The 26,176-nt window shown below is 43.2% G+C and overlaps 1 protein-coding gene across 1 annotated transcript in view; it reads right to left on the bottom strand.

The window, feature by feature from the left end:
• The window catches only part of DOCK2 (dedicator of cytokinesis 2), a 406,650-nt gene that overhangs the window by 249,087 nt on the left and 131,387 nt on the right, over positions 1 to 26,176 (bottom strand). The window contains exon 26 of the mRNA XM_058545716.1: positions 10,526 to 10,671. Coding sequence (XP_058401699.1) covers positions 10,526 to 10,671 — 146 coding nt within the window. The remainder of the gene's footprint in view (positions 1 to 10,525; positions 10,672 to 26,176) is intronic.

Below are 26,176 nucleotides of genomic sequence, written 5' to 3'. Positions count from 1 at the left end.
AGAAAGCAACTAAGATAGGTGAAAAGGAACATGGGATCATTTCTTACTGGAAGGGGAAACTGGGTTGGGCCTATTAGGAAAGGCAAGATTTGGCTCTCAGAAGTCACAGTTCACATGCTTATAGGGGTGAGGCAGATAACAAACACGAGAATCCAGTCATCTAGAAACAATAGGAAATGGTGGGATTGTGGCTTTTATTAAATAATTCCGACAGCCAAACAAAATGTATCTGTGGGCTAGATTCAGGCTGTGAACCACCAACTGGAGGCACTCAAGACAGGCAGAAGGAAGAAAAAGAATGCCTTCCAGATGGAGGAAACAGATAAATGACACGGAAAGAGGAAAGAGCATGAAGGCTTGGTGGGAGAGTGAGAGACTGGTTTCCCTAGAACGCAGAATGCCGACTGAAAACAGTAGGAAATGTATTGGAGAGAAAAGCTAAGCTGAGCCTGAATTCCAGGTAGAAGAAAAGATAATAAATCGAGAGTCAATTTTAGCATGCGATGTTGCTTGGAGAAACTGTGCTGAAATTAAACCTTTTATTTTCTCATCTGGGCTGCTAAATCAATTGTGCTTATCTCTAAGACAATCGTTACCTAAAATCTCCCTGAGAAAATGTCCATTCTAGAACTCTTGGATTGTTTTCTGGAAACTTCTCTGGTGCAGTCACTGGTTGCGGCCCCCAGATTGTATACGACGAATGTGACACCCTAGACAGAGCTGTGGATCAAAAGCATCTACAAAAATAGAGTGCTTCCTTCCTCGCTTCACACATTTCACTTAAGGATTTAACATTTACACCAGCAGAGCAAATCAAAGTTATAGTTCCCTCAGTAACTGTAACCTGGACCAAACACAGCTATATTTTTCTGCTGCTGAGCAGGCTTTTAACTCATGCCTTCCACCTGTGACGGGGAGATTTAACTCAAACATTATGCAAGAAATGCTTTTTGGAAAGCAAGTGGCTGACCCAGTGAAGGTTTAGTGTAAATGGCTATTCCTTTCAACTTGGTGCTTCTATGCAAGGCTTCCCTGCAGACAGAAATCTCCCACAGCCCGCCACAGTCTTGCGAGGTGAAGGGAAAGTTACCTTCTCCATTCCCGCAAGCTGCCACGCTCACTCATTCATGGGTCAGAGCCCAGCTCTGTTATTGAGGGCAGCCGGTATTGATAAAAGGCGCCACACAGAGCCAGGACAAGTGTGACAGTAAGGTAATTTGTGAGGCACTTGCCCAGGGGGAAAAATTTAAGAGGCATCAAAAAACTCAGTAATCGAGACAAATCAAAACTAATGTCATATTTTTTAAATAAAAATTAATGCAAAAAATCTATGATGAACAAAATATTGACTTTTAAAAAAATATTGCATTGATATATTATTTTTCTTGATTACTGAATTTTTGGTGCCCCCTTACACTTTGCCCCTAGCCCCAGGCAAGTGCCTCACTTGCCTCACCTTCCTCCTGGCCCTAATAGGCAGTCAAGGTGGGTGTGGGATAGAGGATGGGGGTTGCGGAGCGAGTGCGGAGAGGCCAACACGGATTTGGCTATAGGCAAATTTCTGTAAACTGTGGTCATGGCAGATAAAGGAATATTGAAGAACACCTCAAGAAGTACTTCTAGTTGGTGCTAACAGAACAGAATGTGTTGGCTTATTAATTTTATTGGGGGGAGTTCTAGTCAACCGTTAACGAAAGCTGTATTCTAATTTTCCAGGTGGATCCCCTGAGAATAAATGACCCAAAGACCACCTGGTAAGTTATGCCAAACCACCCACTTTCCACACCTGCCACGCAAAGATCAGGTGACATTCAAGCCCCCTATCTTGGCCTAGGAATTACCGCATGGAGAGGGCTGTCAAATAGCCCAAGTGAAATGCTGTAGCCTGTGAGGTCCTGGAGACCAGGACAGGCTCTTACACTCCTCCACATTCCCAGTCCCCACAGCCTCGTCCTGGGTTAGTGCTTGCGATTGTTGGTTTAGTCAAGTAATTACCTAATTGCTCATTTGTTAGGAAGATACATCTGTCTCTTGACAGGTTGGGGCAGTTAATAGGGTGGTATCATCTAGCAAAACTAGTCTGTGGATTTTGTTGTTTTAACTGATAAAGCAGAGAAAATGCCCTACCTATCAACGTCGCTTCATGCTGCATGCTGGAACAGGTGTGCTTTGGGGAACTCCTCATCCTCAATATGCATTCTTTGTAAGTGAGCAATCATCCTTTAAATACTGCAAAAATAGGCTTTAAATTTTTTTTATTTCAAAAGAATGTTAGACTTATAGAGAAGTTGCAACAAATAGTACAGAAAGTTCCTATGTACCCTTCATCCAGCTTCCCTTAATGTTAACATCTTAATGTTAACATAACCAGAGCACAATTAACGAACCAGGAAGTTCACATTGGTACAATACTATTAACTAAACTACAGATCTTATTCTAATTTTGCCAATTTCTGGTCCATGATCCAATTCAGGATCCCACATTGAATTTAGTTGTCATGTTTCCTAAGTCCCCTCTGATCTGGGATGGTACCTTTGTCTCTCCTCATCTTTCATGACCTTAACTTTTGAAGAGTACTAGTCTCTTATTTTGTAGAATACCCCTTAATTGGGGTTTGCCGAATGTGTTCTCACTATTAGACTGAGGTGGTGTATTTTTGGCAAGATTCACCACATAAGGGGTGTTGTGTCCTTCTCAGTACATCTTATCAGGAGGCATATGATGCTGGTATATGCCCTTCCTGGTTGCTCCCTTTCATCACTTGGTTAAGGTGAGGACTGTTAGGTTTCTCCACTGTAAAGTTACCATCTTTCCTTGTGTCATTAATAAGTGGATACTTTGGGAAGATACTTTGAGATTATGCAAATACCCTGTTTCTCATCATGCTTTTTGCCCATCACTTTTAGTATCCATTAATGGTTCTTCCTTATAATAACTAATACTGTGGAGTTTGCCTAATCAAAAACGAACTTCTAATAATCTTTAAACCTGTCTAAGGCCAACAGGCCAAAACATACTGAGTTGAAAGATAACAATCTCCCTGTCAAATGTGCCTTTCCCACAGCTGTGTGGATTAGACATCTAGTTGAGGCATAGCAAACCCATGGCGCCTGAGTCATCACCCCACCCCTCGCCTATGGAGGAATCAGGCTCTTTCTCACTGGCCTACCTCAGTCCTCAAAATTCTCAACACTACTAGGAAAGAAACCATTGCCAATCAATAAGAATTGTCATGGGAAATGAAACATATTTCTATATCTCTGCTCTAGGTTGGGTGTTTAGTTTGTCTTAAAATCACTACATCCCTGGAGCATCCTCCCTTTGGTCAGTTTTATAAGAACCTTTAGACAGCAGCAGATCCAGGGCTGCTGGGAGAAGACAAATGCACAGGCAGTTCCCCTGGGCTTTTGGGTTTTTCTTGTTTTTGGCAATTCCTCTGAGTCCCAGGCAGTGGTATGATGGGGTAAATGTTTATCAACTGGCTCTCCAGAAAGAAAAAAGTAAAAGCCTAGATATACAGCGTTTGCCAATTCTGTGGTATGAGTACTCCTTTCACGGTTGATTTCAAGATACCAACGTGACATCACTGAAAACAGAGTTGGGAAGAGATGGGCGGCAGCAGAGCATTAAATAGTATTTCCACCATACAGACAGACACAACAGATGTAAATAACCTCAAACACATAGATAAGAATAAAGTAGCGAGATAATTAGGAAGTGATGCATTTTGAGTACCTATTTGTCTCCTTTGATTTTCATATAGTTATAATTATAGATATTTATATAAATTTTTAATAATGGCACTTATTTAACAAATAAGTCACAGAATTCCTAAAAATGTAACGCTTGCTTCTCATGAGCTGTCGTGAGCCAGCTTGCTGGAGCTGGCTCCAGCTCCATACAGAGGTTATCATGAGCCCCTAAGTTTAGGAATATCCCAAAGGAGCCCCTGAAAAGGCGGGATGACACTTTTCTCCAGTCTCTCCAGGATCCCTTATGAGGTCCCGATGCCCTGCAGGGGACGGCTTTGCTCCAGCGGCAGCATCTGCTATTTCTTGGCCAGCCTCCCATGGAGCCTGTAAGGGCTCCAAAGCATCTGACTGCCACCAGGGCTGGCTTGAAGGCTGCCTTCAGCACTAATGGGCTACACAGTCCTCCCCAGGCTTTTGCCAAGAGGCCGCTTGGCCCTTTACTGTTCCTAAAAGAATTACATGGAGGTTTTAGAAGCAGCCTGGAATAGCGGAAGGAGCGTAGGAGGGGAGGGGGACAGTGACGAAAGAAGGAAAGCCACGTGTATTGAGTATGGATTATCAGCCAGGTACAATGCTGCATGTTGTCACAGATGTAATCTGCCTTTTACTAACTCTCTGACCTTAGTTAGGAATGTCACCTAGCCTCTCTCTGAGGCTTGGTTTCCTTGCAGGTAATATGGGGATAACAAAACCCACCTTGCTATGTGGTAGCCAGAAACAAACAATTGTGATGCATGAGAAAGCACTTTGCAGGCTAAAGTGTGCCAGGAAAGAAAGTGTACCGTATGTCACCATCCCCGATATTGTAATGACATTCCACTGGCCTAGGAAGGGCACATGTAACACCAAGGAAGCAGAGGAAGAGCAATGGCTGAAAAGAAAATGGCCTTGGACATAGCAGAAGGGACAGGATTCTCATCTATTTCAATTTTCAGTGTGGGACTTAATTAGCTGCTCTCTGTTGGGAATGAACCACAGACAAAAGAATTTCTGCAAACCTTGTCTCCCTGCCTTTTATTTTAAATAAAGGGAGCAGATAGAAGAAAACCCTGCTGCTATTGCACGGTGGTATTGATTCCTGGGAATTAATCGGTAAAGCAAAGAGGCAGCAGCAGCCCCTCCTGGGCTCTGCTTCAGGCAGGCTGCCTGGGACCATCAGAGAGCCCAGAACTTAGGGGGAATGCACTTCAGAAGAAGACACTCAAGCACAGAAGGCAGAGTCTGCTTGCTTGTTTCCACATGGCAGCCTAGGGGCAGCCCTGGACCAAGATGCCCTCTAGTCTAGACTACTCCCTGTGCACACTGCAGTCCCTTCCCCCCATCAGAACCCTAATAGAGCTGACGATGCTAACATCCTTTTGTGTCAGTCTCTGACTCTCTTTAAGGGAGGGGCGTGAGTGTGAGTGTGTGTGTGTCTGTTAAAAAATATATGCACCCCAAATCACACATGCATATTCTGCACATTAGACAAATTGCCCATAGTAGTGGGGGAGGTAGGAGAATGAGATTGAGAGATGGGGATAAAAGGTAAGAAATACACACACACATACATACATACACACACACACACAAAACAAGGGAGGCCTTGCACAGACCAATGAGGTTAATGTGTCATAAACGGAGTGTGATTAATTCAATCCCTGCTCCTGACATCCAAGGAAGGCAAACAGAGGAAGGAGAATACCCTCCTAGCACTCAGAGCAGAAAACCCAAGGGAGAAATCAGGCCCTGCCATTGATCTGGGCAAGCCATATTCACTCATTTATTCATTCCTTCAACAGACAGCTTCGTGAGGCAGGCACCGTGCCGGGTGGGAGAGTGGCAGGTAGAGCTGCTGTAAGGTTGATCTCTCTCCTCACAGCACTCCTGCTTCCGCAGGCAGACAAGTCCACAAAGGATGACAACACGGGGGCTACAACAGAGCAGGCACAAGCTGCTCCCAGGACCACAAGAGAGGGGTAGGGAGGAGGGTTAGAGAAGGCTTCCTAGAGAGAGGGACATTTCACCTGACTTCTGAAGGTTAGGTAGGGTTTAGCTAAACAGAGTGGAGGTGATGCGTTCCGGCAGTGCAAACAGCACACACAGCAGCTGAGAAGTGAAAGAGTGCAGTGCGACACAGTTGAGGGATGGGAAGAATTCTAGCAGAGCAGGAGGATGGAGAGTAAAGGTGGAATTGGCAAGAGGCCAGGCTGAAAGGGTAAGCTCTGTGAAGTCAGGGGAGTAAGGATTGCACTCTGAGCTTCTGAGCTCAAAGCCTGGCAGGGGACACACACAGGAAAGAATGACACAAAGCAATTAGTGCTGTAATATCAGTCTGCATACACAGCTATGAAAACACAGAAGGAAGCCTTCAATTCTGTCTAGGGTTTGGCAGAGAGGAAGAGGGCATGGAATTGAGAAGACTTCAGAAAGGATGTACTATCTGAGCTGAACCTAAAAGGAGTTTAGGATTTTACTTGCATAGAAAGAACGGGAACCGAGGACACTCCAGGCAAGAGAAAATGCATGAGCAAAAACCTTCCCTGCCAGTGTCTAAGCTGATGAGTAAAAATATCAGAAATCCTGAACCACTCATGACTAGTAGAGTGCCTTGGTAAAACTCCCCAGGTTTAGTCAATAGACTCAAAGGGTTAAAAAAAAAAGCTGATTCTGTGCATTCTCTACCTCCATGATGGAGATACAACCAAAACCATCTCCTCTTCAGAATTAGGAGTCATGTTTACCCACTTTGTGATTGCTAAGCAGGGTACAAAATGATGACTCTCTTTTCTGTTACAGGAATGAAATATAAAAACAAAAACCCTGTTTTAAGAGGGAAGAAAACCAACTCCCCCTCGGTCTGGTGCAAAATTAAATTTTACGAGTTACTCAGCAGCCAGCCAGGCACAGAATGAAGCCAGTGTGAAACCTCCTTTCAAAGTAACCCTAACCAGAGTTGACAACTAAACTTTCTGGGTGAGGGGGAGAAAAGTTGTTAATAGAGGTAGGAATCAGCCTTTCATCCTTCACCTGGGCCTGTCTCTAGCGTATGTGTATGCTAAGTGCAACCTGGGTGACAGAATTTAACACTATCATTAAAAAAATATCAACACCCAGGCTAAGGTGGACATCTCTCCCTGAGTCATATGCCACCCAGGGTTACAATGAATAAGGTAATAACGGGAAAACATAGCTTCCTCCTGCCAGGCCTGCTGTGCTGGGCTGTAATTACCCAAACAATGAGTCTATTGAAGACAAGCCTCCTTTCCCATCCCCCAAACACACAATACCCCCCAAAAGGAAGCTTGGCATCCTGCACTATAATCGCTAAATTTCCACACGTGGTTCTGCCCAGGGCAATGGTTCCAGCAGGTAGACATAGTCTATGCTCAGGGTAGGGAGATGGGCTGCTCCACGGTGCCAACAAAGCAGCAGTAATAAATGGATGGTCATGCGGTTGTCAGCAGAGAGGATCCAAACAACCGGAAGAAACATCCAGAATATTTACCCTGGGAGCCTTTTGTATTTTTTTTCCAAATTTCCAATTTTGAGAAGTTGGTGCCTGCAGAAACCAAACAGCACATCCGATGGTCTGGATTTTCAAAGCAGGTCTGTGCACAGGCCATGACCCCACGACTGCACAACAATGAATTTATGAGTACAAATGGATGTGTTTGAAGTTGCCATTTTATGGTTTATGATTTTATAGACTGGAAGGGGCTCTTTAATTAAGAAGGTAAAGGACTGAGGATGAGCACAACTGTTCTTCCATGGCCAGTGAATACTGAAGATGAAAAAAATTAGGTCACATTAGAGTAGTAGTTCTTAAAGTGTAGTCTCTGGACCAGCAGCATCCACATCACTTGGGAAATTGTTAGAAAAATAAATGATTGGGTCCTATCCTCCAAACTTAATGATCGGAAACCTGTTTTAACAGCTCGTCCAGGTCACTCAGATGCATGCTCAAGGTTAAGACCTTCTGTGCTAGAGCTGTGGTCCTTCACCCTGGCTGCCTGTTACTAACACCTGGAGAACTGGTCATCGGGCTGCCCTGCCTACTCCAGACCAATTAAATCAGAGTAGCGAGGACTGGAGGCAAGGCATAGCTGCTGTCAAAAAGCTCCTCAGGTGATGTAAATGTGCAGCTAGAGTTGAGAGCCGCCATACACTAGAACAAGACAGATTTAGATTAGATACTTTGTGACTTCTGATTTTCAGGTTAGCTCAAAGTAATAATGGCTACTGAATGAATCTCCTTGGCCAAAGAAAAAGCTTTGAGAAGAGGAGAGATTTCTATCTTCATGAGCTGGAGAGGTTAGATGTGAAGCTCACCAAAAGCACCAGAATCTTGTACCAAACCCAATGGTAGTAATAGTATTTAATAACTCATCCAGCAGAGACAGTTGCTGACCCCAGGAAAGGGGTCGGCTAGTCCCCACAGTCAAAAGTTGTTATGAAAGCAATGTACTCAGAGGCAGTAAAGAGTGACACCACACCTCCCACACACCTCAAGTCCAGACACCACAATCCTCCGAGGGGAGCTCAGAGCCTCTCACTGACTTCTCGGCTTTGAAGTCCCAAGTACCCAGCGTGTGTGGGACAGCAGCCTCTTCTCACTAGGATCTGGTGTTACCCAATGTACAAAGTGATCACGACCTACCAGGGTAGAACTCTAAGGGGCCGCTCCTGTGGAATGGGCAGAGCCTCAGCATTGCTGCTTAACACATGAACGGTGAACTGGGGCCATCTTTCTACCCAAATCAGGAAATTGGCAGTTAGCTCATTTTAAATGTGTACCTCAAACTGGGGTCCACTGGCATAGTCCCAAGGATCCGGGATTTTTCCCCATGAAAAGGGATCTGAGCATTACTGAAATGTAAGAAACTTTGTAAATTCTTTTCAACAGGAAAAGGCAACATTCTTTAGGATGTTGCTGGAGAAATGATGGGCCAACCCCGATGTCCCTACAGTGTAAGAGAGAGCAAAACCAAACTCTCCCTTAAATTTTTTTTTTTAAAGATCAAATAGCAAAGAGGGAACCAGTTCAACAGCTGGCTACTGAATGTGCTTATGAAAACAACACCATCATCATGACAACTCCACAGAGTGAATCTTGAGTATCCAAGCTTTGGGGTATTGCACTCTCTCTCCCCAAGAAACAAGGGTGAGGATAAAAGAAAATGAGAGGGAAAAGACCATGCTTTTGTATCCCAATGCCCATGATTACACAGACTTTGAAGTCTAACCAACCTGAGTTTGAATTTTGACCCTGACAATTATTTGCTGTCTGGCCTTGAACACTGTCTATGAATTTCAGGTTTTTCATGCTTAAAATGGGAATAATAATCCTTAGCACTAATCAGAGTGAGTAGAGAGAAGGCATGGACTGCATTTAGCACAGTGCCTAGAAAACAGCAAATAAAGTAGTAGCTTTGATAACTAATTATTCACCCTTGAACATCCAGTTGAAGCTTCATTGTGAAGGCTCCTTTGTGAAGCTTTGTGAAGGCTTCTTTGACAAAAGTGCTTACACACTCAAACTCTTTGTAGCTCTAGTACTCCTAGTAGGCATCTAGATACTAATATTATATTATATTATATTATATTATGTTAAATGTTATATTGCAATTGCTTATTTACGTGTCTGTAATTATTTTCTTAAAGAAAGAGACCATGCCTTTGTGTCCCCAATGCTCGGTACACATCTGGTGTATCATATGTACTTATGAATGAATGAATGGAGCAAGCTACTGCATTTACCTAGTAATAAGAAGAAGCTTAATTAGAACAGACAGAAGAGAGACACACAAGGAAATTGATAATAATGGTGACTATGAGATACAAGCAGTAAAGGAATATTGCTCTGCAAAGTTTTCTAATTGTGGTCAATCATAAATATAGTTCATCCAGAAAGCCCTTACCTGAGGATCTTCCAGGGAGAAGTGAGGGTTGGAGGAGCGCTCACACAAATACTTAGAAAAGGGTTATTGGTTGTTTGGGTCTACGGAGTCCTCTGAAACCAGCCCACGTAGAGGCAGATACTTCCTAGACACTACTCAAACTAAGTTGAGGTTGCCAGAGGAACCTGAGTCAAATCAAAAACCCTTACCTCCCTCTTCCAAGTCTTAAGAATTCTAGGCCTGTGTCTAATCATTGCCCCTCAGTCTTCAGCCAGTTATCACCACTCCATCTGCCTTATCCTCTTCTGCAGACTCTGCCCTTTGGCAGGTTCCAGCCCTGCCTAATCTCTGAATGATGTCTACCAAATATACATTGGCTTTGCTGCTGCAGCCATCTTGCTACCACCATCCCGCTCCTTACCCCAGCCCTAGAGTCTTGGACTGAGCAATCCGCTCATCCAAGAAGAGTCTTAACCATTTTCACCATTGCAGGAGATCACTAGAGAAACAAAACCACAGTAAATCAGCTAAGAAAGCAGAAAAGACGGTTGTCTTGGCCATGTAGGCATAGGAAACTCCTCCTCCTGCCCCTGCAAACCAGGGCTTTGGTAAATGGACAAGCCATCTAAGAAGTCTGCAATATGTCAATACCTACACCCGAGAGAGCCTGTCCAACAAGAAATATGGTGACAAAAGGCTAAACGCTTAACTCCAGTTCCCAAGCCATCTTTCACAGCAATGAGGGTTAGTCACTGGAAAAGTAGGCCTGCTGAGCAAGCCAGTGACTTTTATCTTTAGACTTCAATTGCTATTCATCAGCATCAATATTTCAGACCTTAATCAACTCAGCCCTAGTCTGAGTCCAGGACATCTACATCATCACGAAGACTTACCGCATCCTGACAGCTGAGGACCTCCAAAATGCTGTTGAGCAATTCAACACAGTACTTCTTCTCCTGGACCTGGTGCATATCATCCTTCTGTTCCAACAGCTCCTTCAGCTCTTTGGTGATGACAGGAAGCAGAATGTCCCGGCATTCTGGAATGGAAGCAGTTCAGAGGCATTTGAGCTTCCTCATTTTTTAGTTTCTTTTCTTTCTTTTTTTTTTTTTAGCTAATTTTTCCCTAAATAAATAATTCATGAGTATATTCTCCTTGTAAAAAACTTAAATATTAAAGATTAAGATTTCCTTAGAATATCATTCAGAACTCTGGTCCCTCTGCTAGTCCCTGCACCCCAGAGGTGACCAGTTATTTTACCCTATACCTGTATACCTATGTACATACATATAAAAACGTATATGGTATATGTATATAAAAATGTACCAGTATGAAACATGTAATATCATTTGATTTGGCCTTTCATTTAAGTAAGACATATCATACTGTGATGATAAACCATTAAGATCTTTTCATATGTTTTACATATGCATGTATCAGTACAAAACACCTAGTGTCATTTTGCTTTTGTTTCCTTTTTATAAAAGGGGTCTATGCTGTATGTATTTTTCTATACCTTGATTTTTTTCACTCACCAACATTTCTTGGAGCACTTTCTATGTTATTACTTATAGGGATCAATCTAATTATTTGTAGCTGTTTTATAATATCCTTTATTATGGATATATTTGTTTATTTAGTCATACCTCTATTGATGGACATTTTTCACGGCACAAACAACACAAAAGTGAATAATCTTCCACATGCATCCTTCCTCAGAACGGCTTTCATTTTACATAAATTAAAACTTTTGCAAAGAAGGGTACTTCTCTTGGCATTGCTGTCTCAGGAAATTTCTGGAAAGCTCTGAAATCCTACACAGCTTTTTTTCTATATTTCTCTTAAAAATGGCAAACCTTTAGTGACTAAAAAAAATTCAAAAATTTTTCATGCCATCCCCACCCAGAAGCTTCTAGAGCTGAGATGTGAATCACATATACCAGAATTTCATTTTAATTCAATACAACAAATAGGTATTGAACACCTTTGATGTGGAAGGCACTGTATTTCTGGAAGTACAGAGATAAGATACGGTTCTCATCCATTATATACTTAAAATCTAACAGAGGTGATTAGCAACAAAAACAAAGAGCAATGGCAGAAGACAGAATAAGATAACAGTGGGAAGACATAGAAGACATCTCTTGTTCTATCAGCCCAACATCTATACCTTCTTCTGGCACAGCACCCTGGTTTCACTCTGGGGAGTCACCTGCTATGGGATACAATCCTAGGGATACTGTCATAAGGCTCCCTGCCCTCCTCTGGACAATAGCCTGGCACCTGACCCTAATTAGGATGACCCTTTGAAATTTGAATCTTGAGGGAACTGTAATGACAGTAATTGCTGATATTGCTAACATGCTGTGTGCTTATAATGTGCCAGGCACTGTTTTAAGTGTCTCACATGAATTCCCTCAGTTAATCTTCCCAATGACTCTAGGAGGTAGATACTATTATTTCCCCATTTTGCTGATGAGGAAACAGAGGGACTGACACAAGTGTACACAGCTAGTAAGTGGTGGATCCAGTCTGACTGCAGAACCTGTGCTCTTAACCATTAGAAGATGACTATAGTCCTTCTTGGAGCTCAGCTGTCTGCACAGAAGTGCCCTGAGGAGGCTGCCATGAGTGCCTGCTGCTTCCTCTCCCAGAGCTATTCTGGATCTCTCCTCTCTGATGACTGGTTTCCCAGCTTTTCCTCTGATTCTATGAACCACTCCCTATCTTCCAAATACATTTGTTTTTCCTTAAATTTACCAAAGTCATTTTCTGTTGTTCACAACAACCAAAGAATGCCAACTGGTAGAGTCATAAAATGCCATGAGGGCTTCAGAAGGAAGAAATGATCTCTGGATGGAAGGTTCATGGAAGACTTCACAGGCTCTGATAGAATTCTGTCCCTTCTCCCAGAACACCAATCTCAGTTTTTAACTAAATTCTAATTAGTGTAATTAATTAATGTCCATTCATTCAACCAAAGTATAAGCTCCATGAGAGCCAGACTAAATCTCAAGTGCCTAACACAGTACCTGGATCATAGTAGTGACTCAGCAAATCCTGGTGGAGTGAATAGAAGAGGTATCATTCGAGATGGTCATTGATGAGTAGATAATATTGCCATAGGAAGAGTGGGGATTTAGGGAACAGAGTGATTCAGAGTACATAGGTCTGGTAAGTAGAATAGTCTCTTGGAAGTAGAATAACGGAAGATAACATTTAAAAGGAAAGTCCTTAAATACAATGGAGATGTTAGGTTATAGTTCTACAGAAACAGAAAATTACAGGCAACAAAATGTTGATTCAGCTTTGCTTAAAATTATAGATGAAATCATAGGCCACAGGTTTAATTGTACTTAATTTGGACTCAAGAAATTGTTGACCTAAGGATTTATGGGAGTACAAAGTACTGAATTAGCTGTTACCCTTTGTTTAGAGAGATAAGGAAAGACTGGATAATATTTACATACCAATTACCATAACTTTTAAGTTAACCTGTACTTAGTCCCTATCTTGCCACTCTTGTCCAGATCTATTTATTAAAAGGGGTCAGGAAATTTCTTGCAATGTTCATTCAGAAGTTTGTTTTAAAAGTTATCTTCTAAAGGATGTTAACTTGTAACTCTGAAACTATTTGTTAGAGGAAATTATGTGTTAGAATGCCTGTTGTAGATGAGTTCATTTGAGTTGTAAATTCTTTGTCATTGGGAGATAAATGACCTCACCAACTTCATGAAACTTAACTTCCTAACTTGGCCTTCACTGATGTTGTCATAATTAAACCCAACCAGAAGATAAGGATAAGTTAGATAAGGATTGTAAAGTCCTCCTCTTCAAAAAGTTAGTTTTGCAAGTAAAATAAATAAGAGAGTCTAACAAAGGAAATTTAAAACACAATAAAACGTCTTGTTCTTCCACAGTTCTCTGGGCAAAAGAGAGGGAAGAAAAGATATGTTTTTAAGGAGATTCATGTCATTGCAGTGTATAGGGTAGCTGGAGGAAGAAAAGACCAAAGGACAGAGACCAGCAAATATGCCACTGCAGTAGTCCAAGTGATGACAATGAGAATAAAAGTGCTGGGTTCTGCCCCCCTGGATTCCTAGCTCCTGCACAACATTCTTGTCTTCTGTTGAAGCTGAAGATTTGATAAGATCTTGAAGGAAGGTGGTAAGAAACAGATCAAGAGTCAATTGTCTTGAGTTTAAAGAATAAGATGACAATGTTTTCAAGTCCAAAATAATCTTTTGTGACCCAAAATTAAAAATCATTTTGGGGCCGGGCCCGGTGGCACAGCAGTTAAGTGCGTGCGCTCTGCTTCGGCAGCCTGGGGTTCACAGGTTTGGATCCCAGGCACGCACTGACACACTGCTTGTCAAGCCATGCTGTGGCGGCGTCCCATATAAAGTAGAGGAAGATGGGCATGGATGTTAGCCGAGGGCCAATCTTCCTTAGCAAAAAGAGGAGGATTGGCATCAGACATTAGCTCAGGGCTGATATTCCGCACACACACACAAAAAAAAAAATTAAAAATCATTTAAAACTCTCTCCATCTGTAAAATGGGATCATCAGGACCTACAGGAAGGAGATATGTAAAGATAGATAAAGGGTTAATCCATTCAAGTAGTTAATTAACTCATTCTTTCATTTAGTCTGTCTAATTGAAGACTTGTGAAGTTTATTGAAGGCTCACTAAATGCCAGTCACTATTCTGGGATGAGAGGGAATGGCCAGGGGCTATCTGCCCATCACAGCAACAGAGCCAACAGAGATAAGAAGCAGACTTAAGTAGACAATAAAAAAATCTAGTGCCTTTACCTCTGGGGGAGAGGGGGAGTGGTGGCAACTTGTTGGGAGTGGCCATAAAACAGAGCTGTAGAATAATTAAGGTCAGGTTTTTCCTTAAGTTCATTCTGTTGGTATTCTAGTTGAGATGCTTCAGTTAGATCTCATTACAAAGATATGAATCCAAGGGAAAAGGCCAGTTGGGAGATTTTAGATATTATTGAAGATCTCCTTGGGAATTCACTAGCCTTTAAATTCTACTTAAAATTGAGCTAAATTAGTAGATTCTCATGGAAAGAGCTGGTAATGAGCTTCCCATCCCTAGAAGTATTTAAGCAGTAGGTAGCTGCTTATAGATAGGGATGATGAAGAGGTATTCAAAGTATCAGATGGAGGGTTAAACTGAACAATTGTTAAGTCCCCATGCAAAATTCTATGATTCCATAAAATAGCTTCAGAGGAAATGGATATATTTGCTAGGTGGAAAGACAGTGGATGTGTTTGCATTGTTTACAAATCACTGAAGTTGTGGGAGCTGCAGACCAGGCCCCCGCAGAAGCAGTGGTTTATCAACCTGAAAGTCATCTACTTTACAGATTATCAAACCAGCAGCCCCACCCACAAGATGAAGGCTCTTGGTGCTGAGAGTCAGCAAGATTTTAGCTGAGGAAACCATTAATAACATGGCCTGTTTTTCAGAAACGACTTTGTCTTCTCTTCAACCATGATTTCTCAGAAACGTCTGGCTCTTCTCTTTTGAGATAAAATAATTTTTCTCATTTGTAATTGGAGTCATGAAATTATATTAGTCTGTAAAGCTTCAGGAAGCAGAATTTCTAAATTGTGGCTTGATTGTCAAGCAAACAAACACAAATGGTTTAAAAGATAAATACTGCAGAGCCTTAAATCAATCTTTCTATGCAGAGGCAATGAGTATCAGAGACCTGCAAACCCAGCCTGGGTACCCAGTGTCTGACAAAGGCTGGGAGATCTGCCATGAGGTGACAAGTGCAAATTATAATTCAGACCAGGCACTTAGGAAACTGCAGAGCTACTCAACTCTGTATTTTCATAGAAAGGAATTTTCTTTTGTCAAAGTGACTGCAGAGAGGAAAATGCAGTGTTTCTGGGCTGTGTTTTTTTTCCTTCTTGGAGAAAGTTTTTTCCTCCTATGGCAGAAGGTGCTACTGCCTGAATTCATAGCTCTCTTGAAGTGTGATACGCTTTTGCAATAATTTCATGACTCAGGGACACTTCAAATAAGATGGTCCTTTCCCTCGTCTCCTTCTCAGCAATATCAGCCTCAGGGAAAGAGCAAAACGGAGATTCTTTGTCCACCTTGGAAAACCCACTTTCAGGTGCATCAGGCCAAAAATACATTTGTGACCACAGCCACAACCACAGCTCCAGAAGGAAACACTCCTATGGACCACATCTGAACTGAGCCATCTTCCCCAAAGGTCTGCTCCTTCTCCTTTGCTCACTCTCAGAGAGAAGACAAAGCCAGCCACAGAACCAACAAAGCAAGCTTGATTCTTTCCTCTCTCCATCCCCAATATCCACTCCATTACAAAGTCATACCCATCCTATCCGCAAGCCAACTTCCTCCATCCTCTGTTCCAAGTCTCCCAAACTGATCTCCCCACTTCCAGTCTCAGTAGCAAGAATTTCTCGAAACTCAAAACTGACCACAGGACTCCTCTCCTTGAGGCGCTTCAGTAGTTTCCTATTGTCCTCACAGTGAGTTTTATAAACTCTTTGGCATAGCTGAAGGCCCTCTGTGATCAAGCCCTTCCTTACCTCTCCACCCTCCACCTCCCACACCGTCCCAGCCACGGTCTCTCCCTCTCCTGATTCTGAGTTTTTGTATGTTATTTTCTTTGCCTGGAATGCTCTTATCCCACCCATCTTCACCTGACTAACTCCTTCTTACCTTCTATGTCTTAACTTAGACGCCAAATCCCCTAGGGCAACGTTCCTGACACCCCAACTCTGACTTGGGGGACCCTGTTCTGTATTCCTGTAGCATCCAGACTATACTTTTGTCTTACCACTTATCACACTATGTGGTCAATGTCTGTGTAACAGGACAACCAGTGAGATTCTTGTTGTCATGCCGGAAATGAAGCTGAGGCCCAAAGCTGAGGACAAAAGTTTTAATTCCCCATGTTGGTTTTTTTGAGAGGTACCGGTTCACTACCAGCCCTACACCAATCCGCAGGGACCTCATCCTAGAATTGAGGGAGGGTCAGCAGAGGCCTTTAGATATAATGCAATGTCCATAAAGAGAAGCCATTACTGCTCTCCTCCCCAAAGCTGAGGTGGAAGGAGGGAGAACCAAAAGAATCATTTATAAAACATGTGAAGACGAGACTGGCATCTTATAGCCCCACTAGGGAAATGTTTGCCAATCTTTGATCCCAGGTACATCTTGGTTCCACCACCAGAATGGAGAGACTTAAGAATCTTCTGGATCTCCTCTCTTACTAGGGGGAGGAAGATTAAACACAATCAACGTGTCTGTTTCAGGGCTCAGTCACATCCTCAGTGTGGTTACCCTGTTTCTAAGCCTGCCTGTGGCAGCCTTCCCTTGGAATCTCACTCCGCTCATGGCCAGCCCCTGACTTTGTCACCAGCATGGGTTAATCGACTCTTCAATCCTGTTCAATTTCTCACAGGCTTTAAGGTGAAACACATTCTGCTTTGTCCAATTTCCTATTGACTGAAAGGCGAATTCCACTCAGCTCGACCCTCTTGGGGGACCGTGAGAAACTTGTGGCTGTCAAGGCTCGCCCTGCCCTCCCCCCAGGCCTTTTGGCAAACAGGGAAGACCCCTAATTGAAACTCAAAATTATCCCAGGCAAGACTGAGCAGTGTGAGCCCAGCTCTGCTGGGTGCTTGTCTTCCATTCGGTTTGGGGAGCATTTGCAGATGTCAGAGGCCACTTGGTTTGATCAGTGAGACACGAAGGAGGACCTCCACACACAACTCTAGTCTGACAGACAGCAATTTGTTCTCACAATCTCCCTCCTCCAGCCAGCGTGTCATGAAGGAAAGTAATTCCACCCACTGGGAAATCAATAACTACCCACAAACTTCATATTCCAGATCAGGTTACAAGCCTTTACAACTCTGCTAGCATTTTCCCCCAATGCATTCTTCAGCAGCTCCTCATGATTCACTTTCCTTGCCTCCCCGAAAACACACCTAATTACAATATCCAGCATCATCACTCACTCCCCCTCCAGCCTGCCTCCACCGTGACGTACATCCCCACTTTATGAACCCTGAGGGCCTTTTCGTCTCCCCAGCTAAACTAACACAGCCTATTAGAGATTTCAGAACTCAGCAACTGTACAAATCCTCTTCAGTATCTTACAGGGGTGAAAATATGATTAGGCAGTGAATCCTAAAGGAGAAACATACTTCCAGAACTTTATGCTAGATACCCACTTAAAGTCCAAACTACATTATTGCTTTTACCATACATCCTTTATCTTTAATATAAAACATGATACCGCACTACACCTATAAGCAAATGCGCTATAAGTTGGTGTTTGCCATTCAGAAGCATAGCGACAGCAGGAAGGGGGGGACTGATACATAAGTGCTAGAATTTCTAGGAAGATGTGTGTTTGTGTCTAAAAGATTTCACACTAATTATAAATATAATTTATAAGCTCTGATAATCTATATGTAATATATTTATATCCTTAAACATACATATGTATATAGTCATAGACTATATATATATATAGTCTATGAATACTTATTTTAACAGGCACTGTTCTCATGGATGTTATATTCTAGTGGGGTAGTGGGGCATCCAAAACAATTTGAGAAGATAATAATTGTCTTAGGTTGGATTCTCCAGAAGCACACTCTGAGATGAAGTTTGGGTGAAGGTGACTTAAGATATGAGGAGGTGTTACAGAAAACACTGGAAGGGGAGTGGGGAAGTGGGACCATGGAGCAGGGAAGGAGGCCAGCAGGGGGCAAAAGCAGGCAAGTGTTACAGAAGGGGAGCTCTGGACAGTGTGGGCCAGAAGGGCGAAGCAGCCAGAGTACGTAGACCCTGGGGATGGCTGGTTCCAGGCACTCTGGGTGTTCTCAGTGCACAGGCATAGCAGGCCCTGCAGCCTGAGGGCAGCCCAGGAGGCAGGTGCTGGCTGTTGGGAAAGACGTCCTCCTGGAGCTGTTGTGCACAAAGATGATAATGGATCGCAGGAGATGTGGGTAGACCCCTGAGAGCTGATGCTACAACAACAAATACTGATGGCTGCCAGCAAGACAATTAACCGGGTAACATGAGAAAGAGAGTCTGGGGGTCAGGGAAGACCATTCCACATGGGGCAGTCAAGGCCTTTCTGAGATGGAGACAGTTGAGCTGAGACCTGAGGGTAAGAGGGGAACGCCTACAAAGGTCTTGGGGAGGAGCATCCCAAGCAGAGGAAATGGCGTGCAAAGGCCCTGGGGTGGAAATTTAACATGTTGGAGGAATCATGTGGAGACAAGTATGGTTGGATTAGAGGGGAACATCATATGAGATGACAGACTTGCAGAGCTTGGCTGGGCTAGGTCATCAGGCCCTGTGGCCCATGGTAAGGAGTTTGATTTCTGGTTGGAGATAACCATTTGTTTGTTGTTATATTTTTAATGGGGGATGAGGGTAGGCCTAGTGAGGAAGGCAGGAGAACACTGAGGAGGCTTTTTGTAGAGGAGGAGAAGAGGTCTAATATTTACTGAGCCCTCCCTCTCTGCCAGGCATTCTCTCTATGAACAAGTATATCATTATACCTACTTTATGGATGAGGAAACTAAAGCTCAGAGAGGTTCAGTAACTTGTCTAAGATCACACAGTTAGTAAGTGGCAGAGCTGAGATTGAAACCCAGGAAATGTGATTCCAGAGCCCTTGTTCACATCTACTAAGCTATCCTGCCTCATCACTGTAAAAGAGGAGGGGAGAGAAGATGAAAGCTTGATTAGTTTGTAGCAGGAGGGACAGACGGAAGTGGACAGACTTGGGTTACAGTTTGGTGGCAGAGGCAACACGTCTTGCTGATGGATTAGATGTGCTGTACAGATGTGTAAGCGTATGCATTCTGGACATTTGAGCGAAAGGACAATAGATTCACTAGAGAGTTTATCCAATTAGGATCTAATCACAGAGACCATTTCATTGCCTCAACCAGCCAGTAATGAAAAACTCCCATCCACATGTCTCCCACGGGGTGAAGTGGCTGCAGAGATGGCCCATCATCACATCCTCTGAAAGCTATTAGGGCATAATCAGAGTGTTCTGACAGGTGCTCGCACTTTCAGTTACCCTGTCACACTTTCTGAGATCATTGACACTGCCACTGCCGACCAGCCTCCTCCCTGCCAGCTCACTCATCAAACCACAATCCACTCCATAGAAAGAGCTTTTAGGAAAATAAAGATGCAGATATCGCCAACTGAATCTTGACCCCAAACTTGATTTGCTCCCTAATGCTTAGAATGATTACATTCGTGATGCCACACCAGATTAGCGTGGCTCAGCCTGTTTAGAAGGCTGTCTCACCCACCTCCGAATCCTGGCTAATGAAAGAAGCAAACGAAAAAGCTTGGGGCTGAACCAAGTGGCCTCTATAGTTGGTAATCTGGGCAGTCTTTAAAAGAAGATTCCCATGAAAGCAATGTGCTCCATTTCAAATTCACGCAAGAGGAGAAATGAGTCAAGGTAGCTTTGTGACAGTGAAGAGCTGTGTCTTACATTTCTTGTCCCCATTTGGTTCCAATTCAGTGACATCTGGAATCCCAATCAATTTATAAGCACTTAGGACACCTATTCTAACAGTCAGTACCAGCCACACCCCTCCAGGGCTTATCATCCCTGACCCACTGCCTCTCCTCTGCACCATGATACACAGAATCCCTTAATCCCTTCACCCCAGCCCTATCCCCTCTGGAGACTCATACAATTCCCTGGATCCATGAATTTCAATCTTTGCTTAACCAGGAACTCTTTCACCTTTAACTCTTGCTGAGCTAGTCTGTGGTCACACACTCAGAGTCTTCTCATCAGTAGGAGTCATTATGACAGATTTTTTTTTTTTTTTGGTGAGGAAGATTGGCCCTGAGCTAACATCTGCTGCCAATCTTCCTCCTTTTGCTTGAGGAAGATGGTCCCTGAGCTAACATCTGTGACAATCTTCCTCTACTTTGTATATGGGACACCACCACAGATGGCTTGATGAGCGGTGAGTAGGTCTGTGCCCAGGATCCAAACCCATGAACCCCAGGCTGCCGAAGCAGAGTGTGAGCTTAACCACTACTCCACTGGGCCGGCCCCAGATATATTTTAATAAAGGACAGAAACCATTTGTCTAGAAATCTATTGGGAGTGAAAGAGAGTGGCAGAGCGGAATGTTGAGTATGAGAGATATGTAACATGGGTTGAACTCCTGCTGGGTTCCAGGCACTGTTTTGGGAAGTTATTTAACTCTTACCAAAACCTGTTCCATATATTGCATTGTCCCCATTTTATAGATCAGAAAATAGGAGCTCCAAGCAGCTTGCCCAGGGTCCCTAAGCTATTACAACCACAACAGAGGTAAGATTGCAGGGCAGACCTGTCTGACTTCAATGCCAACGCTATTCCAACCTTATTCACAGGCTCCGGAGTGCAGACAATTATTCCCAACTCCTGGATTCCACAAGCTCAAGGCAGTCACGCTTTGAATGTGTTAGTTTCCTTAAGCTGGCCTTAAATGGAAAATCCAAGACTCTGCTTGGTTGGTTTATTTAACGGCTGGTTGTTTTGTCTTCTTTTAGTATATGTTAAGTCCTAGGAAAATGAAAACACAAACAAAAAAATCCCAATCCTGGAATCCTAGAATTAAACAATAATGAGCTTTCTTGGACTCAGTGATTTGGTCTGCAGTCCAGTCAGTCACTTCTTTCCTTTTCAATTCAACCAACCATTTATTCAACTACAATTGGTTGAGGTTACCCATCTCATTGCGGTTGGCTAGCAAACAGCAATCACGACCTTTAACCATTCACTATCTTTTCCTCAGAGACAGTGAGAGCCTGGGGTGGCAAGGCATGTCTCCTACAGTTCCAGGCACAGTGCCCATCACACAGGAGGATGCTAGTAAGTGTAAGGTGAATGAATGTGTGTTTGCTGATTTCAGAGAGGGAGCCCTGACTGCCTACACTTAGGCCAACTCTCAGAATCAGAACTCTATTTAGTGTAGGGTTATTTCAGTATTCATTATTCTGTTCTGTCCTTGAGGAAACCAGGTGGCAGAAGCTGGGGGCTGGAGGAGCAGTGCTTAAGAAGGAGAACTGTAGGAGTGTTTCTTTGCCTTCACCATTTCCCCCGAGCAGCCTTTCTTGCAATATCTTCCCATTCTTGGCTTTACCCTATCCCAGAGGCAGGTATGGGGAAGTGGGTAGAACTCTGGATTGAGGGTCCAGAGACCTAGGTCTGAATCCAGCCACACTACTGCCAAGTTGTGTGACCTTGGATAGGGCATTTTACGTCCCTTCCTCCAAAGATGGGGATTACAATGCCTATTTCATAAGAAGATCCAAATAAAACATTATACAAATTCAGTTGTAGCTATTACATGTCATGAGGCATGAGTATCTGATGCTGCACCTAAGATGTTTTGAGGTCAAAGCAGAGCATGTTGACACTTCATTTTCCTTCGGCTGTAGCTGATGTACACACTTGACAAAACACCTGGTCCAGGCACGCTGGAATGAAATGGACTCAAAGCTATTATCTGCGTCATTCAAACAAAGTATCCTTTTGTCTGAAATACCAAACTCGGAGAACTGAGTTCCAAGAGGCGGGTATAAATTGAAACGATTGGGATATGTGCTTCGGATTTTCGTGTTCCCTTTCGTATAGGGCGAGACTAAAGGAGAGCTCAGGCAAGCTTTCTCTGAATCTCCTTTCACATTTCTGTTTGCAACTTAGAATAATAATGCCACTTACCAGCAACCCTCAAGCTGCACGTGAACAATCCTATATCGCTGCCATCACAAAACTTACAAATACCACAAAGAACAAAACCAACAGCAATGTTTTGGATCAATACGAGCAGCCAGCATTCCATTTCTGGGAAAAGCACACATTAAAAGCCTCTTGTTTACATTTTAAGGCTAACAGAGGGGCCCTTCATTTCAGAGAATTAAATGAGAAAATTCTCCCAAATTCAAGCATTGGCAAAATGGAATGGTTGTGCAATTGTTTCCAATCATCATCTGATGCTCTCCTTCCCTCACCTTCCCCATAACAGCTTCAAAGGAGAGGAGGCTGGGGTCCCTCTCATTTACGGTCCCACATGTTTAAAATCTAGCGTGGTTTATTACAAAGGGAAAACAGAGAAGGGTAATATATTTCAAAAAAGCTGAAGAATTGAAAGCAAACTTCAAAGAGGAAGGGAAAAAAAAATCACTGCCATTTTACCGCCTATAAATAAAAATGGAAATGGGAAGAATTGCTCCTTCTGGCCCGGTTTTCTCTTCTAAAAGCACTCAGCTAAGAAGGTGGAGAACAGAGACAGCCCTGAGGGGGCCGGGGCTTCTGCCTGCTCATTCCTCCATTCAGGCAACAGAGCCAACTGAGCCCTCCCCTGGAAGGCCCAAAGCAAAAGAGTGATTTAAGAAATGAATCACACACTTAGGCTCAATATTTAAATAAGAGCATCAAAGAGATCCCATTTGGAATTGGAAGCCAATGAAGAGAAAACTGGGGAAAGTGTGAGATGGGTGGAAGTAAAGAGAATAGATATCAGTCAACAACATCTAATGAGTTTTCTGTACAAAGAGGACAATATATGGTCCTCACCCTTGGGGCAGTCCAAGTGTAATAAAGAAAAGAACCAGTCAATTGACAGGAACAGTATAAAAAACACATACAATGTAACAGGCTGCATTTCCAATTATCTTCAGTCCCTGCTGATGAATCTCAAATTGTACGCCTATGAAATTGACATTAATATTTTATTTAGGGCATGACATGTTGGTCTATTTCTTAGTAGTTATACATATTTCTTTCTATGCTACCTTAGACCAAAAAGAATAGAAGAAGAAAGACGACACGTCAATGGAAAAGTTCACATAGCACTCCAATTGCCCGTCAAATGTGGCCCCTGACTTGTGTGATAGACTCTCAGGACAGCAGATGAAATCATCCAAGTTCTAGAGTTTGCTGATCATTACGGAGAGAACCAATTCCTTGCAAGAAACAGCTTTTTCTGGCACTAAACTCTTAAAGAAATTTTTCCTATTGAGTTTTAATGTTAATGCCCTACATTAAGTTTAGTAGTGATTAGCTGCTTTTGACATCAAATTGAGGAGTTTTAGCTCTGAAAAGAACCTGGGAAAACCTAATGGCTTCAACTCATTTGACTGCGTTGTGTGCTCATGTAAAACAGAAAACAGTAAACGGAGGAGGGCTCGTGACTGCGTGCTTGTCCTTACACAGCACCTTCATTTATTTTTCATATGAACAAATATTTATTGAGTGCCTAGCAAAGGTCAGGTGTCATACATGGCACCAGGGTGTATAGGACCAGGGTGCAAGTGCTAAAGATAGAGAGAAGTGACCAGGTTCAAGGCATATATGAGAAAGATGCAAAGGCCTTAGTAATTGACTGAAAGTGAAAAATGAGGCACAAGAAGATTTGAGGGCTAGCTCCAAATGACTGGCAGAAAAATAACGCATGAGGTTTTCATGAACAGAACGAATACAACTTTGGAACTGTTGAGTTTAAGTACCTATAAGACATTCAAATAGAGATGTCAAAGGGACAGCTGGCTAAATGTGTCTGAAGATGATCTCACACAAACACGTAAGCATGAATTCAACCACGCGAAAGACACGCTGAACATGGCGCCTCCCACAAAGAATTTATAGCAGGTAATTATAGTGCGTTTAGCAGGGAGTGGCTTATTAAAGTTTATTTGGTGATGATCATGAAGACCCCGATGAAATGAAAAGAAGGAGAAGGAAAAGGAGAGAAAAGAAATCAAGGCAGACAAAGAAGAGGAGGAGAAAGCAAAGCAGCAACAACTGAGCTCTGAAGGGGGACCGGCTGGGGATACACGAATACGGGAGTTGGGACAAGGTAGCCACGGGGCTTGGAAAGACGAGGGATTTTCACTTGAAACGTTTAGATCATCACGAGGACAAGGTTTAGACAGAGCCCAGGGAGGGTTAAGCAGCCCAAACTGCCCAGGTGATCTAACGGAGAAGTTTGTCCACACTGTCACTTGACCAAGTAGTGCCAGTTGAGGGGGAGGTGGAGGGCAGGGTTTTCTGCGAACAATGGTCCATGACTATTTCTAGAGCACCCACCACACACCTGACTGTTGAAGCTGGAACAGTAGCTAAAGCCTGGCCTTCTCCCTCAAGGACTCTCCTGCTAGAGCATCATGCACAGCCTCCTAGCCCAGGACAAGGCAAAGTGAAGAGGAGGACTGGACAGAAATGTCAGCCATTGAGGAGGCTCCATTCTCATGCCTCTGATGCACTTAATAAGAGCCAGGCCGTGCGATAAGTGCGATACAGTCAACAGTGCAGTGGAGTGTGGACGTTAAGAGCAGGAACCTCAGTTACTGTCTCTGTGACCTGGGGCAAGTCACTTAATCACTCTATACCTTTGTTTCTTTACCTGTAAAGTGAAGATAATAAGAGCACCTCCCTTCCCAAGGTTGTGAGAATGAAAGAAGGTGACATACGCAAAACACTTAGCGCATCACAATTGGCCCATGGTAAGCACTGTGAAAGTGTAAGCTATTATTAATTTTTAAAATATCCATATGTAACTTTCTGGGTAATGGAAATACGCTATATCTTGACATGGGTGGTGTTTGCATGAGTGCGTACATGCATAAAAAATTCACTGAGCTGTACACTTCAGATTTGCACATTTCACTATATGTAAATTATACCAAAATTAAAAATATATATTGCTATCAGGCAGGTATTATTGTCCCTGTTCAACAGGTGCACAGTGAGGCTTGGGGAAGTAAGCAAATTGCCTGAGCTATTGCAGCGGGTCTCACACTCAGGCATTCAGACTCCAGAGCCTGCACACTTAAAGATGTGGCTGGGTTCCTGTGTCAGCTGAGCCTTGGTCCTCGATAGGGCTCAAGACAGCAGTTACCCGAAGATGCTGTTGCCAACTCTACTTGGAGAATCTCCTGCACAAAGAGAGAGCAGCTCTTCCCTCCTCTCTCACACTCTTTCTCCTACCCTCTTCTCATCTCAGCTCAGTCCCATTGTCTCATTAACTATTAAAACCCAAATCCTTGCCAAGTAACAACCTGGTGGTGATGAAGTGCACACATCCCAGCAGGGAAACACCCATCAGAGGACTGGCAGTGATTGAGGACTGAAGGGAACACACCCCAAGTTCTCCAAATTCCTAGGGGGCCTAAGATGCCTCACCACCTTCTGAAGCGCACCAACTCTAAGTACACAGGCAGCTCTTGCCAAGACAAAGAGCGTCAGCCAGAGAAGAATGAGTGATCATAATTTATGAGGTGCTGTAGAAATTAATTTTGTATGCCTCTTCCATTAGCAGTGTGTCTGAATTAACTTTAATATGCAAGTTATCATGTTAATCTTTGATACTAAAAAAGAATGTATCATCATTAACCTTCCTAGCCCTGAATTTAGCAATGCAGTTTTTTTATTAGCTGTAATAGAAGGAGCATTATTTCTTGGCATCTTTGTACTGTCCCTATCTGTATGCA

The sequence above is a fragment of the Diceros bicornis genome, chromosome 1 (assembly GCF_020826845.1).
Source record: "Diceros bicornis minor isolate mBicDic1 chromosome 1, mDicBic1.mat.cur, whole genome shotgun sequence".
NCBI lineage: Eukaryota > Metazoa > Chordata > Mammalia > Perissodactyla > Rhinocerotidae > Diceros > Diceros bicornis.
Note: the sequence above shows the minus strand (reverse complement) of the source record. Positions and strands in the feature narration are given on the sequence as shown.